This window comes from Urocampus carinirostris, chromosome 17 (assembly GCF_059441175.1).
Source record: "Urocampus carinirostris isolate Australia breed hairy pipefish chromosome 17, RoL_Ucar_1.0, whole genome shotgun sequence".
Taxonomy (NCBI): domain Eukaryota; kingdom Metazoa; phylum Chordata; class Actinopteri; order Syngnathiformes; family Syngnathidae; genus Urocampus; species Urocampus carinirostris.
Genome location: NC_142365.1, coordinates 22,999,899 through 23,016,499, shown reverse-complemented (window position 1 = coordinate 23,016,499; position 16,601 = coordinate 22,999,899). Strand labels below are relative to the sequence as shown.

Sequence of the window (16,601 nt, the reverse complement as noted above, 5' to 3'; positions counted from 1 at the left end):
CAATATTTGCTCATCTTCAAAGAAGCTTGTGCCCTGGACAGGATATCATCTTATACTGTAAGTTTAATAAAGAGACACTACAGTATAGATGATGTACTATCCAGGACTTTATTCCGTCCTCGCACTGGGAAACTAGTGGAATCCCAAGAACGGGGATGGCCGTCAAACCGTTACCATTACTGAGTTTCAGTAATGGTAAGGGTTCTACGGCTCTCTCTCATGAGCAGCGGGACCACCAGGAAATCATCCAACCGGAGAGTTTGTGGGTTTCTTTGCCAATAAAGCTTCGAAGGCAACCTGTGTTTTGTGAGTGATTGTTTTTTTCGGTGTGTCAAATAAAGGGACAGAGTGTAATAGTTCAGGACAGTTCTCTTATACCTAGCCACTCCTTTGCACATCTGTTCTCCTCTGCACTTTCGTACTCCAGTGTTATTGTTATTGTATAATGACTTGTTTACCTGACTGCCCATTTTGCACATCTGGTTAGCTGCTCCTCTTGCACTCTTTGCACTACTGTATAATACTATACATAGCTATAAATTATTTAGCATATTATCAGTCTTCAATACTCTAACTCAGTACAACATTTATTTATATCTATTCAAGAAAACTGTGCGGGTCAGATGTATCGACATTTCGTTCTGTATACACGTGTACAAGAATGACAATAAAGTATATCTGAATCTGAATTATTCGATCACTAGATGTCGCTGTAATGTGTAGTGCCATCATAAAATAGAGCCTGATTCCTTAAAATGCCAGGGTAGTTTGTTATTTTGACACATAACTGTCATCCTCAGCCGATTTCTCCCTTAATAATGATAGCACTTCCCTTACTGGGAATTGGGATTAAACCTTACAAACACAACGCGGCACCTATTTACTCACAGCAAGACAGACTATGTAGAACGGGGCCGTTGCCAGACCGTGTTTATGACTACCCCCATTCTTTTGCACAGCACTGTTTCCGGGATTTCTCAGTGATTCGCTTTTTTTTTCAAATGTATAGTTTATTTTTGTATTTTGGAGTTTGTAATTCTCTGTATTTATTGGACGTTTTGTTGTGTCATGCAGGGATTCCAATTTAAAGTTGCTCAGCATAAAACAAGTTTATGAGTTAAAATTTGACAGCAGAGTGAAAAATAATTGCTAATATAGTTTAGTAGAATAATCGATTAAAAAAAAACATATTAATATATTTGTGCAGAATATCACATTGTTATTAGCAATATACTGGACATAGAGACCCTCCAAAAGCGGTATTTTTTGCCCCGGTCTTTTTTCTTCCTTTTTTATTTCCTTTTTCCTTGTTCTTATTTTGTTCCTCCCAACCCCTAGCTGGACCAATTTTTCCCAGCTTTTTGCTCTCCATTTTCCTTTTTTTTAATTCTTTGGGTAGGCAGAGTGCAGCACGGCGGGGCAGTGGTTAGCGCGTGTTCAGCACAGTTCTGAGGTGATGAGATCGAACCTCCTGTGTGGAGTTTGTATGTTCTCCCCATGCTTGTGTGGGTTTCCTCCGGGCACTCCTGTTTCCTCCCACATTCCAAAAACATGCATGTCAGGTTAATTGGCCGGTCCAAATTGTGAGCAAGTGAGTCGTCTGTCTCCGTGTGCCCTTCGACTGGCTGGCAACCAGTTCAGGGTGTCCCCTGCCCTCTGCCTGAAGATAGCTGGGATGGGCTCCAGCACCCCTGTGACCCTACTGACGATAAGCGATGCAGATAATGGATGGATGGGTAGGCAGAATGTGTCCGTATTTGCCTAACCTTCAGCAAAGTTTAAGGGTGTATTTTTGCTTATTTTTTAAATAAATATTGTTTACTGTTACCACTAGGAGGCGCTTAATACGACACACTAGGTCAATCTTCAAGCACTACCTTGTAAATATTTCGTCTATTCATCCTGAAATGATTTTCCTCATTTCAGTCTCTATTACATGTTTGTCTTGGAGTGCCATGTCTAATCTCAATGTAGACAATGTTATCAATGACAATAAAGACAATTGTAGGACTAAAACAATTCTTACCTTAGGCTAAATGGTGAGTTAATGAGACAGCTTATAATAATAATAATAATAATAATAATTTCCTTGTATTGTCATTCTGTGTAACAATGTACACAGAACGAAATGTCGATTGCATCTGACCCGATGCAGCCGCAGCCAAGAGAGGGCGCCGCCGACCACTTTTTAAGTCTTAGGAATGACTCGGCCGGGGCGCGAACCCGAACCTCCCAGTCTCAAAGCGGGCGCCTTACCATCTAGGCTACTATTATTATTATTATTATCATTATTATTATTATATACTAGTGGTGAAAAAAAACTTCATTAGAAGAAAAAAACCCAATATTGATTTAAGAAAATAAAGAAAAACACACAAGATGTGATATAAACGTGCATTTTTTTAAAAAAGTTCGTTGGTTGAGAAGTTTGCAGGGTGCTGACACTCCTGTCTGCAATTTTGCTGCTACGGGTATACAAAAAAACAACCCACAATAGTCAAGGCAATATATTGAGGAATAATGGTGCAGCTAGTCTCCGTAGTTTGTATTCTTTCTTGTGTTTTTAGGCACTCGTTTTTGGTTGGACTACACACTAGTGTCATCTAGTGGTCAAATAATACACACTGGCCGTTGAAAAAGTAAATAATAATTATTCTTACAACTTTTTGGTGAGTTTTATACCTATGATAAATTGTACTTGAAAATCATTGGCATAGCTGATAAAAAAAAATTAGTTTAGTTTAAGAAACTGTCAAAAAAAAAGATATTCCGTTATTTCTAGTGGGAAAAAAAAGCAACTGAATTTATATTTGATCAAAAAAAAAATATTTTAATCATTTCAAAACTGGGAATTAGCCTGGAAACCGTTTTGAGAATTGATGCGTTTAGGTGCGTCTGTGTTTCTGATTATAGTGGGCAGTGCCAAGTCAAGCCTGCTGAAAGTCACTGATAAACCTCATAAAAGCGACCTACGTCGAACATCTCCAACTACTAAACCAAAGCATTTCACCTAAAGACTGCAGTTTGTTTTGAGAGCAGTTTCATGTTTTAGACCTTTGCTCAGTTTAAAATTTAGTAGACACTCAAAATAAGAAGAGAAGACGTCAATTGATTTTGAACTTTCAAAGGGAACAAGGAGCAAAGACTTCAGAATTTCCATCTCTGTTCTGTAGCCACCTGGGGGGGGGGCTTTCTCTTTTTATCAAATATTCAAGGTTATAAAAAACAGATCAGCCCTAAGGGGTTTGAAAATTTTAGGACAGCAACATGATTTCCCAATGGTGACAATGTTATAGTCAAAACAACAAACAACAGTTCACAATAGTCAAAATAAGGAACCGCATTTTATGAAATCTTTTTTGCATTTGTCCATTATTAAAAAGAGAATCAGCCTTCCAATGTTTATATAAGTGGGGTGCAGTCAGGAGAAGAGGCTAGGCTGGAAATATAAAATTCAAAATATATTGAATGAGTATATTTATTCAGTGTTCTTTCTCATTTGACTTCCCAATTTGGGGATTTTCTTCTTCAAAAGAGCTGAATTTTTAGCTTATGAAATGAATATTACTTTTACAATTAGTATGTAACGAATTACCGTGTAGTCTGCAGATGCAGAGTGAGGCACACTATTCTCTTGCTTCGTAGATGATGGCGATAGTGAGACCAAGGTTTCTGATTTGGAACACACATCAGCCGCAAACGACAAAATAAGTGCTACTATAGAGAGCTAACAGCAAGTCTAAGCCATCCAATATTTTTTTTTCATGTTGCATGGACTTTTTTCATAACTGAGAATAATTTCACGGTTCAAAAAATTGCTTGACCACCTGGGTCGCAGGGGCTCCATTTCCCGTGATGTTTCGGCAAAGTACAGCCTGGTGGTGCCCATTCGCACCATTTCCTGTGGTGTGTCTTGGGAAAGTACAGCCTGGTGGTTGTTATCCCTCTCCAAGCCCTTTATCTGTGTAGGGGTTTTGCTCCCTTGCATGAAATAGATTTTTTTGTGGCGGCACCGAGGAAAACGGCAAGCTGCTCTTTTCCACAACGCATGTGCTTCAAATGCAAAACATCGCGGTGACGTCTCGAAACATTTACAACACCGTTTTAGGGGAGAAATGAGGCCATGATTTTGCCAACATTATTCATATGATACATACAAGAGCAAAACAGGTTTAACAGTACTTTATTTAATATTTACTATGTTCAGACACTGACCTACTTTCAGGACGATCGTTCGTAAGTTGGATTTGTTCGTAAGTTGCTTCAATGCTATATTTTGTATGCTAGGTTCTGTCACGGTTGCCACGGCGCCCAGTTGGCCCCGCCCAAGGACACCGGCTGAAACGCACTGACAGATTGCTCCTTGAGAGTACTCAAACGCGGTCCTTTGAGCCGTCAGTTGTCAGAGCGTCTGCAAGACTCCCGTTAAACTCTGTGTGAAATGCCTACTTTTGTGAATTTGACTGCATTTGATCCCGTTTTATTTTCGGCCTGATCTGTTTGATTTTGACCACTCTTTTGTTCGGATTTCAATCCACTTCCGCGACCATCGATCCTACTAATCTCACACTGTCAGGTTGCCCTGGCGCTGTAGTCTAGAAATATAGGGCTCAGATTTTACGTGACATGACCCTTATTGTTTTCTTCCGTCTTTGTAATCGCCATCTTGAACAGTCAATTGATCCCACAGCAAAACTGTAACGGGACACGGCGCCGTTAGCGTTCTGAGGCCAAATGTATAAATGGCTGATTCCCAATGCGGTTAGCGCCAAGCTTAAAATGTAAGAAATGGACATGAATGAGTTTGTTTCTATGGTTATGTAAGCTTGTGGCTATAAATCCAGTGAGGCTCGTACAAAGACAAAATTGAATTTTGTCATTATTTTTGAGGACGTGGCTTTTAATCAGGTGCGCTTTGTAGTCCGGAGTTTACTGTCACTTCATTCCTTTTCTTCATCATCATCATCGTCGTTTTGGCTTTTGAATCTTGACCGAGAGCCTCAGCTTGACCTGTTTGAGGAAGATCCGAGTGAGCTGTTCGCTGGTTTCTTGAGCGATGCGCGAGATCATTTGGCCTGACGTGCCGATCGCCAGCCTCTGCTCGTGCAAAAAAAATGAAAAATCCAATTAGAAAAACGTTTTAAAAACGTTTACACCTGAAATGGCATTGAAAGTGACAATGCCCAACATTCCACGTAAAAAAGTAATCCCTCGTTGTATCGTGAATTACACTTCCCGATTTTGCTATGTTGCTAATTTTCAAAGTGCAATGTGTTCTGCATTACGATTGGCTAACCAGTGACCCCGCCCCTTTTCTTCCCGTGCGCCACAATAACGTTGCTGTAATTGTGCACGTATGTAAAACAGAGTACCCAAATATTTTTCTATGTCGAGTTTGTCTAAAAGCCATCCTGTTGACAAAATGCTCTGGACCCACAAAATCACCAAAAGGCAGCGGAAGATGCTTTCTATTGCCAACAAATCTGCACTTCTCAACATGTTAAAGGAAGATTAAAACATTTTTTATGCCACAATTTTGTTTTCCAACAACCTCCGCATGATGTTGACAAAATATCATCTGAATGAAGGTGGGCAGTTTGAAACCTTCAGAATTCATCTTTAATTTTGTTATGGGACGCCAAACACCAATGGCAGAAATATCATGAAAATATATCACAAGTCCATGACTCACTTCTTTTGGGCCAAACTGAGAATTCTATTCCTAAATCAGGTTCCCATAGTAAGCTGCTTTAGCTGCACAAGTTCAGATCAGTCATATATAACCTACCAATAGTGCAATATAGTCGCAGGCTTATTTTTATCATTATAATTTTACAATATAGAATTGAAAAAAAAAAATCATTAAGAACAATAATTATCTTTGTTTGGAATGTTCTTTTTACGTCACATTTTTGTGGTCCGATAACGTCCAACAAAACATCTGAAGTAAGGTAGCTTGTATCCTGAATAGGTAGTGCAGCAAGATTATTTTTTAAATTATAACTTCACGGTACAGAACAAAAAACAAAAAACATTTATTAAATACATGATTTTTCTGTTAAACAGATACTGAAACCTGTAAATTGGGTTTGTTCTTTGGTTTCAATATATAATTGAGTATTAAAAGGTAAAAGTTTTCTAGTTGACGGTTTTGGACTATCGCGGGACAGTTTTGGAACGCAACCCCGTGCAAACAAAGAGGGATACTATACAAAGACAAGCGACCCACCATGTGAGTTTCTTTCATGGCGTGAAGTTTCACCGAGATGTTGAGCTGTCCGTCCTCATCCTCTTCCCAAAAGTCAAGCGACTGGGAGCGGGAAGAGATTTACGTCCCCACATAAATACTTGGCAAAGGAACTCAAAAGTGCGTAGGAACTGTTGTCGCTCATTTGTCACCTGTTTCATGGAATACGGCACCTCCTGGGGTAGGTACTCTAAAAGCTTCTCTCTAATAATGCTGGTGCAAATTTCCTCTGGGTTTTGGTCCGTCAGCACCTCGCTGTGGTATTGCCACGCCCCCGACTTGGCTGCCGTCATAAGGTAGCACTGCGAACGGATCATAAGAGAAACATTGAGCTACTTTTTAATTTGGGTTTGTCAAACGGCGGTGTTCCTCAAGTGTCCATCCTCAGCTCCCATTTGTTCTTCTTTGACCTTTTTTTCTCTCATTCGTAAATACAACATTCAGTTCAACTGTTACAGAAATTATAATTTTGGAGGAAAAAAACTCAAGTGGCACTGGAGTATAAGATGATTTTTTTTAAAATTCACAGAGGAAGTAACAAAAAAGACGTCAAAGTTGCAAATCTTTGACCAGCTTGTGAAATATTTTGGGTACCCCTCACCAGCGCAAAAGTTTTTGGGTTGGGATTAAAAATAATCCTAATGACAATTCTTCTTACCAGCTGTAAAAGGTAGAGAAGCGCTACAGCTCTCCTGCCGCAAGTGGTAGAAACCCGGTGTTGCACTCCTCGCCACACACACACACAACACATACAAGCGTAATTCGTTTCAGAGTAAGGCTGAGTCCCATTCTTCGCACTTTCACTCGCTATGTGCCCTAGTCACTCGGTTTGCGCGTTCACGTGAAAATGGAGTGTGTCCCGATACTCTCAAGTCCGAGGCAGAAGTGACCTCAAACCATGTCGTAACCACTTCAAGACCGAGGGGGCTCCCTACCTCACTTGGCGGCGAAGTGACTACCCAGAAGGCTTTGCGAATTCTCAATATCAACAAACATGCCCGGAAAGGAACCGCACAAATGTAAGTAGTTTTCCACAACCACGCATGTATTTGCAACAAAATGTATTGAGATATCTTAGTTGGACGTAAATGCAATAGAAAATCGTATTTTCGCGTTAAAACATGAACATTGCAAAATCGCTACTTTACGAAGTGCACAAATCTACCAAGGGAGCTGCCAAAAAATAATCTTCACGCTACAAACTCTAAAGTAGGATAACTGCAGAAAATCACGGTTCAGCCCATCCCTGTTTGTATCTTAAACGAGTCGTGCTTTTACATGTACATGGCCAGTCGCTAAAGGAGCATAGTCAGAATAACGTTCTGGACATACGCGCTTGTTTACTGCACACAATTTCGGGTGTCGTGTTTTATTTACAATATGATTATTTCATGTGAGATCAGAATGCATTAGTTTTCATCATGCATTATGAGTAATGTCTCCAAATTTCACGTGGAAATACAGTTGAAACAAATTACTATCACACAGTCCACTGCCTTCTCTGTAAACACATATTAAGTAAACTAATTACCTTTTCAAAATGTTGTCCAAATGTGGAGACAATTCTAAAGCATATGTGATGCTGGCCAATAGAAGGCTCTTACAGCCATAAGAATAACATGTCAATTTTGTGTATCTATTCACTATCAAATAATTATCCAGAACACATCCTATAATTTCTCACATCAACTTGTTGAGCATCCTATACACAGTTGTTTTTGTGCAATACACAAGCATTAAGTAATTCTTGTTTTTTCCACCCAACCTAAAGGCCAATGTAGAACGTCCCGTGGAAGAGCTGGCCACCATCACAGCTACCACGCCATCCACACCGACGGGCACGTCGTTGGCATCTTCTAATCCGGCGCCAAACCCCAAATCACCCAGAAAAAAAAGGAAGCACGATACACTCCTTGACTTTTTGAAAGCGGAGTCTGCCGGAGTGAGGAAAATGCTCGAGGAAACTGTGGCCAAAACTGAGCGGTTCCCGTCCTTTTTGGGAAGCTCGTGGACAAATTTCCAGAACAGTGACATCCCTGCAATGTTTCCCTTTGTTTTATAAAAGGAAAATATTTTATTTTATTAAGAACTCAATGAAGTTCCAGTTTGTGTTTTCCAGCTTTATGGAAGTATTGGTATATTTTTGTTACAATTTGTGACATATTATTTATTTACTATTATGTATTTCGGCCCAATGTGATTTTGTTTTTCTGAAAGTAAACTATTATTTAAACTGGAGTGATTTGTAGTTGTTTTCTGTCCAACAGTCACATAGTTCACACACAGTATCTCACATCATTACGAAATAAACCACCAAGGTGTTACTCAAAATAAAGATGTTTATTGAATAGTAATGCAGAAAAGCACGGAATGCAAATGTGGGTCTGACTTCCAAAGCCTCAAACATGGCTTTTGGGCAATTTATTCCATATTAACTGTGGACAATTCTGTGTATTGTGGACCTGGGAACCCTGAAGACCCGTGACACCACACGGTAGGACAGACCGTGGGCCAGCCAGTATAGGCCCTCCAGCCATGGCCCTGTTCCCTCTTTTGCAGCTCCTGCAGGGCCCACATGACCTTCTTGCTCAACCTTAAGTCCTGAATGAGTTTTGACTTCACATCGAACCATAAGCACAGGATGGGAACATTCCTGTCCAACCTGTCCACGCTTATGGGACAGCCACTCTGGAACACAATAGATAACAAACAATTTAGACATAAATGTGGGCATAGATGATGTAAGCATCATGAAAAAATGTTGAAATGAGCTTTTTTATATCCAATGACAACTCTTTTGAATTAAATTCCTTATGAACTAAGGTTTTTGGGTCGTACAGGGAAGTTTGGTGACGATATGTCAGCTTAAGGGTCAGGTGGACTGTTCTTGTTTGTTTACTTTTCATCATGTCACACACTAAAGACCCCTACTATATGTCATAAAATGGCATTAAGATACTAATAAGTAGATTGCCATTTATGTCTACACAAACATAAGGTATTATGTGAACGTGCATTGTATGCTAACTTTTACTGTATTTGACCGAACGGGTCATTTTTTTTAATGAGTGTACGTACCTTGTAAAGATGAATCAGCACTACATAGCGCCGAAGCTGTCTTCAGTATAGCACATTTCTCCTCCGTTGATTGGAGACACGGAAAAGATGAAGAGCTTTCAGGCAATCGGTAATAACACAGCTGTAGCGGGCATTTTTAACGTTGCACGAACTCTCCAACTGACACACCACAGGTTGAGACTCGAGTTGTTTACATGTGACGTAGACCAATACGTCACTGAGGTCTACAGCCAATTAATATTACCGCCATCTCCTGGACAGGGGTGGAACCTTGCAAGTCTTGTCCAAACCGTCTCCGCTTTGCACTTCACTCGCGGAGGGCACTCCTCTTCGAGGGACCTCACTGGAGGGTCCTCAGGGCCGAGTGAGAGAAATGGGATTGGGCCTATGACTTTCAATGATGCGTAGGCACTTACTGTACACTTAAAATTAAAGTTACTGTAACTTTAAAGGAATGTTAAGACACACACATTCTTTTACATTATTTTTTGGGGTGGCCTGTTTAAGTTTTCACTTTCTTTTGCCTTTTTAGCTTTCTTTTGAAGGAGAAAAAAATAACTTCCATGTATCCAAGGATACATGTTTTTGCCTCCCCTTTAAAATCTTAGGGAATATTTCAGGCAACAGTCATTAAAGAGATCAGTCGCACAACCAACTACCACTTTTTCTGGATTTTTTTTTTCAAGAAAAGTAGCAACTACCTCCCGCTTAAGCCAGCACCTCTCTAATCTCCCTTTTAGACGCCAGCTTCTCTGGTTCGTACACCTCTTTGCAGTTTTGTTTTTCCAACAAGAATATAAGCTCCCTTGGAAATTATTGTAGTAAAGCACTGCATAAATCCTTCCGCGGCCTTGTGATCGGCACTCGCTGCTTCCCCATTGTACTTTTTGGCTTGGTCACTCACGCGAACACTGCGCTCATATTTTTCTATTACTTCTTGCTTCGTTATAATTGTCATCTTTCACCCTTTTTTATGACACCTTGCTGTATCCCTTTCCGCAACTCACAGCTACAGCACTTAAAAGAGAAGCTATAAAATGTGATTAAAGAGATGCGACCAAAACAAACTTGCAGCGGTACTCTAGAGGTATATCCAAGGGTGCAGAATCAGGTGCCTGACGGAGGCAGGCGTATGCGCAAACCGGATCAAGCTGATGGCGGTGAGTGGTCACAAGCGGTTAGCTGTGTTTAGTGTTAGCCTCTAGAACTGCTTGTGAAATGGATTTTTCTTCGTAAAAAGGACACCATTTTTGTTAAAACTAAAAACTTGTGTATCGAAAGTCTCACGTGTATCGGTGCTTGTATAAAGAGGTACCACTGTACACATTGATAACCAGTTGGAAACGTCGATTACTGTATACTGATAGGTGGACATTGATAAAAGTAAGTGAACGTAAGTAGCATTTTGCGTCACTATTGTTCAAACTTCAGGGCTTCTAAAATGCTCCACAGATGCTTACATGTGAACAAAAAAGTAAGCAATGGCAAGGGGCCATTTCTCGAACACGTGACTGAACCAATGTGATTTCTGCATTCAGCACAGCAGATTTACTCTAAATCAGCTGAAAAAAACAAATTTGTTGTTGACCAGTGTGTATTTGATCTGAGGAAAACAAAGAATGGCTAAATTTTCTACAAACCTTGAGAGTTTCCACATCCTCTCTATCCAGAGAATTCAGCATGAAGACATCTTTGAAGCCAGGCCAACCCTTCTGGCCTCTGTGGGTCTTCAGCACAGACCCGCCCCCATCCTCTGCGTTCTGTTCCTTGGGCTCTTCTACATCCCCATTCGTACTCTTGATCACCGGCTCGTTGCGCAATTTGCGGCCATTTACGATCCCGCAAGTCAGCTCCTCTGTGACATTAAGCAGCTTGTCCTTCATCTTCACGTCGTCAACCTGTGCAGTCGAGAGTGTTTGATGACTGATGTGTTTATTCTGCTTTTAATATTGGACACCTGCAAAGGCGATTGCATAGGATGCCGGTTTGACATTTGACTAAGACTAGAAAAGTTTAGTCTATGTTGTTGACAAAAATCGAAGATTATGGAAATAGTAAACAATTAATTCATTTGTCGACTATTGTCACCAGACACATTTTTACAATCTTTACATGAATAAATTATCTACCAAGTGTCACTTAAGCACAATAGCATCTATCTCGAGTGGTAACACACATAAATGACAGAATTAACATCACGAACACATACCAAAACTTCTAAAGTTTGGGAGTATTTTAGTCTGGATACGCCCTATAAAGAGACTTTTTATTACTTTTTATGCCAAAGCAGACTTTGCGTATCATGGCAGGACCTCAGTGATGCGTTAACATTTAAAGAGAACAGTTGCACTGTTTAACCAAACAGAGTCTGACTCGCCTCAGTAAAATTCAAGTCACATTCAAGCCAATACGGTTTCGATGACATGCATTGTACGATCTCTCACATATATTTCACGATTAAAGTAAACTTGAGTGTAATGCCTGACCGTGTCTGAGAGTATTTGAAATTAAATGCATGCAGTTTAAAGAACAAACGCCAGCTGATAAAATGTTAAAAACGACAAACATCAGTTGTTTAGACTGTTGGATTTTTAAGACTTTGCAGTTGACCACTGAATGTACGTCACAAAATGCACATATTTGTTTTATTTACTGTTCTACAGTTGCTTATAGGGGATTTCTTGGTTTACACTGATAAAAAATGTTTACTTGATTTGAATTTCTATAGTATTTGTCTGCCACTTAATAAAATGGACAGAGGTTTATTTATGGATTTATACAAAAAATGTGTGTTATACACGTATTTGGTAAATCCTGTTCATTCTTTCAATCCGCCTTCTATTTATACATATATTTAAATGTACTTATTTCCTTACTTTACTTCAAATATTATCAAATTCTAGCCTCAATATATCCATTTATCTAGTTTTTATAAAGTCTCTACTGTCTCTCATGTCGCTACTGACTGAGCGCTGTTCCTAATGGGTTTTAGTTAGGACACTTTGATTTAATCTTTGCAAAAATCTGCAATATGTTTAAAAAAACTGTTCATTGTACTCATTTTTTGTGAATTATCGTTTAACATAACTAAAGAAACTTTATGCTAAATCTATGAAAAAATGGATAATCATCCGATTGCTTGACTAGTCGATTAAATAGTCGGTAATAGTCGGCTTGGTTGGGGACCCAATTTTGACTATTATCCCATGCTGTTGTTGATTGTTTTGATCATTTTGCACTGTTTACATCATTGTCACTATCAACCAATCATTCTCTGGTTAGGGTGGATCAGCTTTTGTAAACTAGGAGATTTAAATCAAAAAAGGGCTTAGCAGAAGGCTTTTAGAACAGGTTGGATTTTCTTATCCGATGTCTGTGGTCTCTCCTGTTCTCCTTGCTATGTGAAAACACATTGATGTATTTCCTCCTTATATTGAACGTCTACTAAACTATAATCTTAACAATAATGCATCGAGTGATTTCAGTAATGAGACGAGTGAGCGGAATTTGTCGTTCTACGAGATTCTACCTTATTGAGGACAAGAATGGCTGGGATGCTCGGGTGGCGTGCCAGACATTTGAGCACTTCGATGTCCAATCGTTTACACATCCATAAATCTGACACGTCAACCATGACCACCACTGTGAATCAAAATGTATTGAGGTTAAACTTTGACATCTTGTTAAAAATAAACAAAAGAATGGTAAGTCATACTGAGGTCGGCTTCTGCCACTGTGGTCCAAGGATCCAAAAGCAAAGACTTTTCAAGCTTGTGCCTGTCGGAGTGAATGTGAGCAAACAAAAAACGGCTGACAAGGAATTTTAAAAACAAAGTTACCTTTTAACTTTTGATGGCGTGGTGAGGCCTGGCGTGTCCAGTAAAATCTTAAGTAATATTGAAAACATCTTTTAGCAGTGGGCTTTAATAAATTACATGAGGAATCGATGTTCAGTCTTACAATCTGTGTATCATCTTCTGTTAGGACTCCCAAGGCTCTTTTACGTGTAGTGTGAACTTTCTTGGAGACAGCAAACACCTTCAATACCACAAGATATATGAACGTTAAAGCAGGCATTCTAAACATTTGGCCCGCGAGCGCGATCCGGCCTGTTGGATGATTCATTCAGGCCCGCTATAAATTTCTGAGTTTGTCAAAAAAGAAGAGAGTCCCTAGTTCATTTCAATCAAAAGGTATGTTTTTTTTGAATAAATGCAAACCAAATGCTCTCTCCAGTCGCTTAAGGGCAGTGTTGTGTTTGTATAGGCTGGAGATTTGATTCAAGTATAACTGCATTTATTGTCCATGCATTGCTAAAAAATAAATTTTGGATTTATTTTTGTTATTTAAGCAATAAAACAATTAAGGCAAACGTTACATTATTTTATAGCCTGAAATAATAAAATTAAACTCAAAATGTACATTTTTGGACAATAAGATTAGACTTCATTAGATCAAACTACTTGACTGAGCCGACTGAAGCTGGTAGTTTTGCACACCTTTTTCATAGCCAAATTTAAGCACTTTTTAAGGACTGCCATAGCCAGTTTTCCAATTTCTCCAGTACTATTGTAAAAAAAACAAAAAATCCGATGTGAATCATGTATTTGGCAGAGCTAAAATATATCAGCGATTTTGAATCTTGTGAGCGCACTTATCAAGACAAGATGATCTTTAGATGTTGAGTAAACCACAATATATTTTGTTTTAATGAATAAATAATCATGACACTAATACACATTTCATAGTGCCCTGCTTAGGTGTAGCGAGGACCTGCCCAACTAATGCCATCTGCAGTTAATCAGGAGGGAAAAAGAAATGCAATGGCAAAGCGATGCCACCAGAGAACAATGTCTGCGTAATTTCTAAGCAGACTTGTCAACAATTTTAAGCAATTACAAGCACTTCACCAAAACTTCAAGCACTTTTCAACCTTGAAAACACAACATTATAAATCAAGCATTTTCAAGGACTTCAAGCACCTGTATGAACCCTGTGAGATTATATCCTTTACTGTCCTTTAGCAGCCAGAGGGAGCATTTAGTTTGCGTTTATGTTAAAAATCACAACTTTGGATAAAAATAAACAAAATACTTGCTTCTATCTTTGACATACTCATAAATTTATGGCGGACCAGATTAAATCATCCAATGGGCCAGGCCTGGCTTCCGGGTCGTATTTGGACACTATTGCTTTAGGTTTCTAAATTGATCATGGGGTTTTTCAGACATTTTTTTTACCTGATAAAATTTTAAGACTGCTGTGGTACTCCAAAAGGCGAGCCGAAATTGAGTATAACACAAAATGCAAACTTTAAGTCCCCTTCGATTATTTACCCAAATGATTTATTGACCTCCTAAATTTGCTACAGTGATTAGATGAAACAAAGAGACCTTTCTTCCAAGGAGCTGGTTGGACAACGTGGACTTCCCGGCATTCGGAGCGCCGATGATTGCCACTTTCAAAACTTTAGCGTTCCCTGGTTGATCAGGATGTCTCAGCAGTAATGACATGTGGTCCCCTGTCATGACAACACAAACAATGGATGATAGGAAGATTGCCACTCTCACTGATTGGGATGTTCATTTTGGAGAAATTACCTTTGTCAGGTGGAACGGAGGCAGAGGGAAGATAACGGCTGATGTCTTCCTCCGCAGTGCTGCCTTTTAGCAGGTTGTTTACAAATGTATCGGAGGAAATTGAACAGAATGGTTTGAAGGACGGGTCTATCCTTCTGCAGCTACATGCAGCTTTTCCTGCATAGACACAAGCATCTGCATGATTGCATCAACGAGAAATTAATGTACCTGTAAAGTGACACGCTCTTCTATTTGCACGCTGTGTAAATAGAGCAATTAGTTTACTGTATAGATGAAAATCAAATTGATGGAGTACCACATAATATATTTGGTTACAAGCTTAAAGCCAGACTGATTGAATGTTGAAACATTTTTTAAATTATGCATACACAAACCCAATTGAACTTACTGAAAACCTAACAAAATATATTCCATTACGGTCAAATAGTTAAAGCAATATTCTCTCATGGCTCAGTTAGAAATGCTCAATTTGCTACAGCCACAAATGGATAAGTTTACTTTATATGATAATCCTCATAACAAACATTAAACTTAAAGAAGACGATATATTTCAAGCACCATTAGTCTCTATTTTAGCAAAAGTGGCCAAAATTTACTTCAAACAAAAAAATAATAGCATGATTTACATTATTACATTATTATCATAATTCCAACAATTCCAGGTGTATTATACAATAATGTATTAAGATAAACTCAGGGGGCTGTAGAAAACCTTCAAGCTGGCCTCGACTTTGACCTGAGTTGGGTCTCCAATTGGCACCATGTAGCCCCCTATGACCACCCGAGTAGCCCACGGATTGGTTCTGAAAATATATCTTGAGTAATGTAATTTTCCTGGAAATCATACCCTAGTAATTAACATAATAATAACATGTTACTGTGGCAATGCATCCAAAACTGGTAGACTTTCGCGTTATCAGTAACAAAAAAGTAGCTCTAAGCTTCAAAAAGGTTGGCAACCCTGATATAGATGATACTACACATGAGGGTGCCACAAAACACCAAGCTGTTTGCCGGTGGTTTATGTCTTACTAGTTCCCAGGAACAACACAACACCAAAAGTTGTTGACTGTCATGTAGGCCGAGTGATTATTAAAAAAAAACTAATGTCTATTTTACGTAAACAATTTTTCATCCAATTGTTGTAATGATTATTCCAGTCCTGTATTTTTTATTTTTTTTACAAGGGGTCTTAAAATGGGTTTAAGGTGTCTTCTAGATTATGTTTGAACACACCCATCGCTATGGGCGGGCCATAGAGCTCATGACCACCCCTCACTTGAAACCTGATCTTTTTTTGTGGGTAATAATACTTGTGCCGCCCTCCCATGTATTTGATATAACCCCCTTGAGACTGATTTCTGACAACGTAGTTACCCTTAGGATTACCCTTTTGCAAAACAGCTTATCTTAAAACCTAACTAAAAAGGTTGAACTTCACGACACATATCTGCTGAAAGTATTTTCAGGACCATAAATGGAACTCAGGACAAGGATTTTGTTTCTAGTCCTTATGATTTGAAAGAATATTGTGTTATTACATGATAGCGTTTTAGGTTTTCAGCTGATGGTGAGAGCATTTTTGTCAGTTTTGGCAGCCGGCTTACACAATGCAAAACGGCTCAAAATTGAAAAGTTGAACCTTTTCCAACACGTATCTGCTGAAACTAGATTCA

General features: G+C 39.1%; 1 protein-coding gene across 2 annotated transcripts in view; it reads right to left on the bottom strand.

Annotated features, from left to right (window-relative positions):
• Positions 1-4,164: 4,164 nt before the first annotated feature.
• eral1 (Era-like 12S mitochondrial rRNA chaperone 1) overlaps positions 4,165-16,601 on the bottom strand; it is a 31,737-nt gene continuing 19,300 nt past the window's right edge. For both annotated transcript variants that reach the window (XM_088321549.1, XM_088321548.1), the window contains exons 2-11: positions 14,926-15,081; positions 14,719-14,846; positions 13,286-13,363; positions 13,165-13,211; positions 13,041-13,102; positions 12,855-12,967; positions 10,966-11,223; positions 6,400-6,549; positions 6,230-6,310; positions 4,165-5,097 (exon numbers count right to left, since the gene is read on the bottom strand). In XM_088321549.1, coding sequence (XP_088177675.1) covers positions 4,963-5,097; positions 6,230-6,310; positions 6,400-6,549; positions 10,966-11,223; positions 12,855-12,967; positions 13,041-13,102; positions 13,165-13,211; positions 13,286-13,363; positions 14,719-14,838 — 1,044 coding nt within the window. In that variant the 5' untranslated portion in view covers positions 14,839-14,846; positions 14,926-15,081 and the 3' untranslated portion in view covers positions 4,165-4,962. The remainder of the gene's footprint in view (positions 5,098-6,229; positions 6,311-6,399; positions 6,550-10,965; positions 11,224-12,854; positions 12,968-13,040; positions 13,103-13,164; positions 13,212-13,285; positions 13,364-14,718; positions 14,847-14,925; positions 15,082-16,601) is intronic.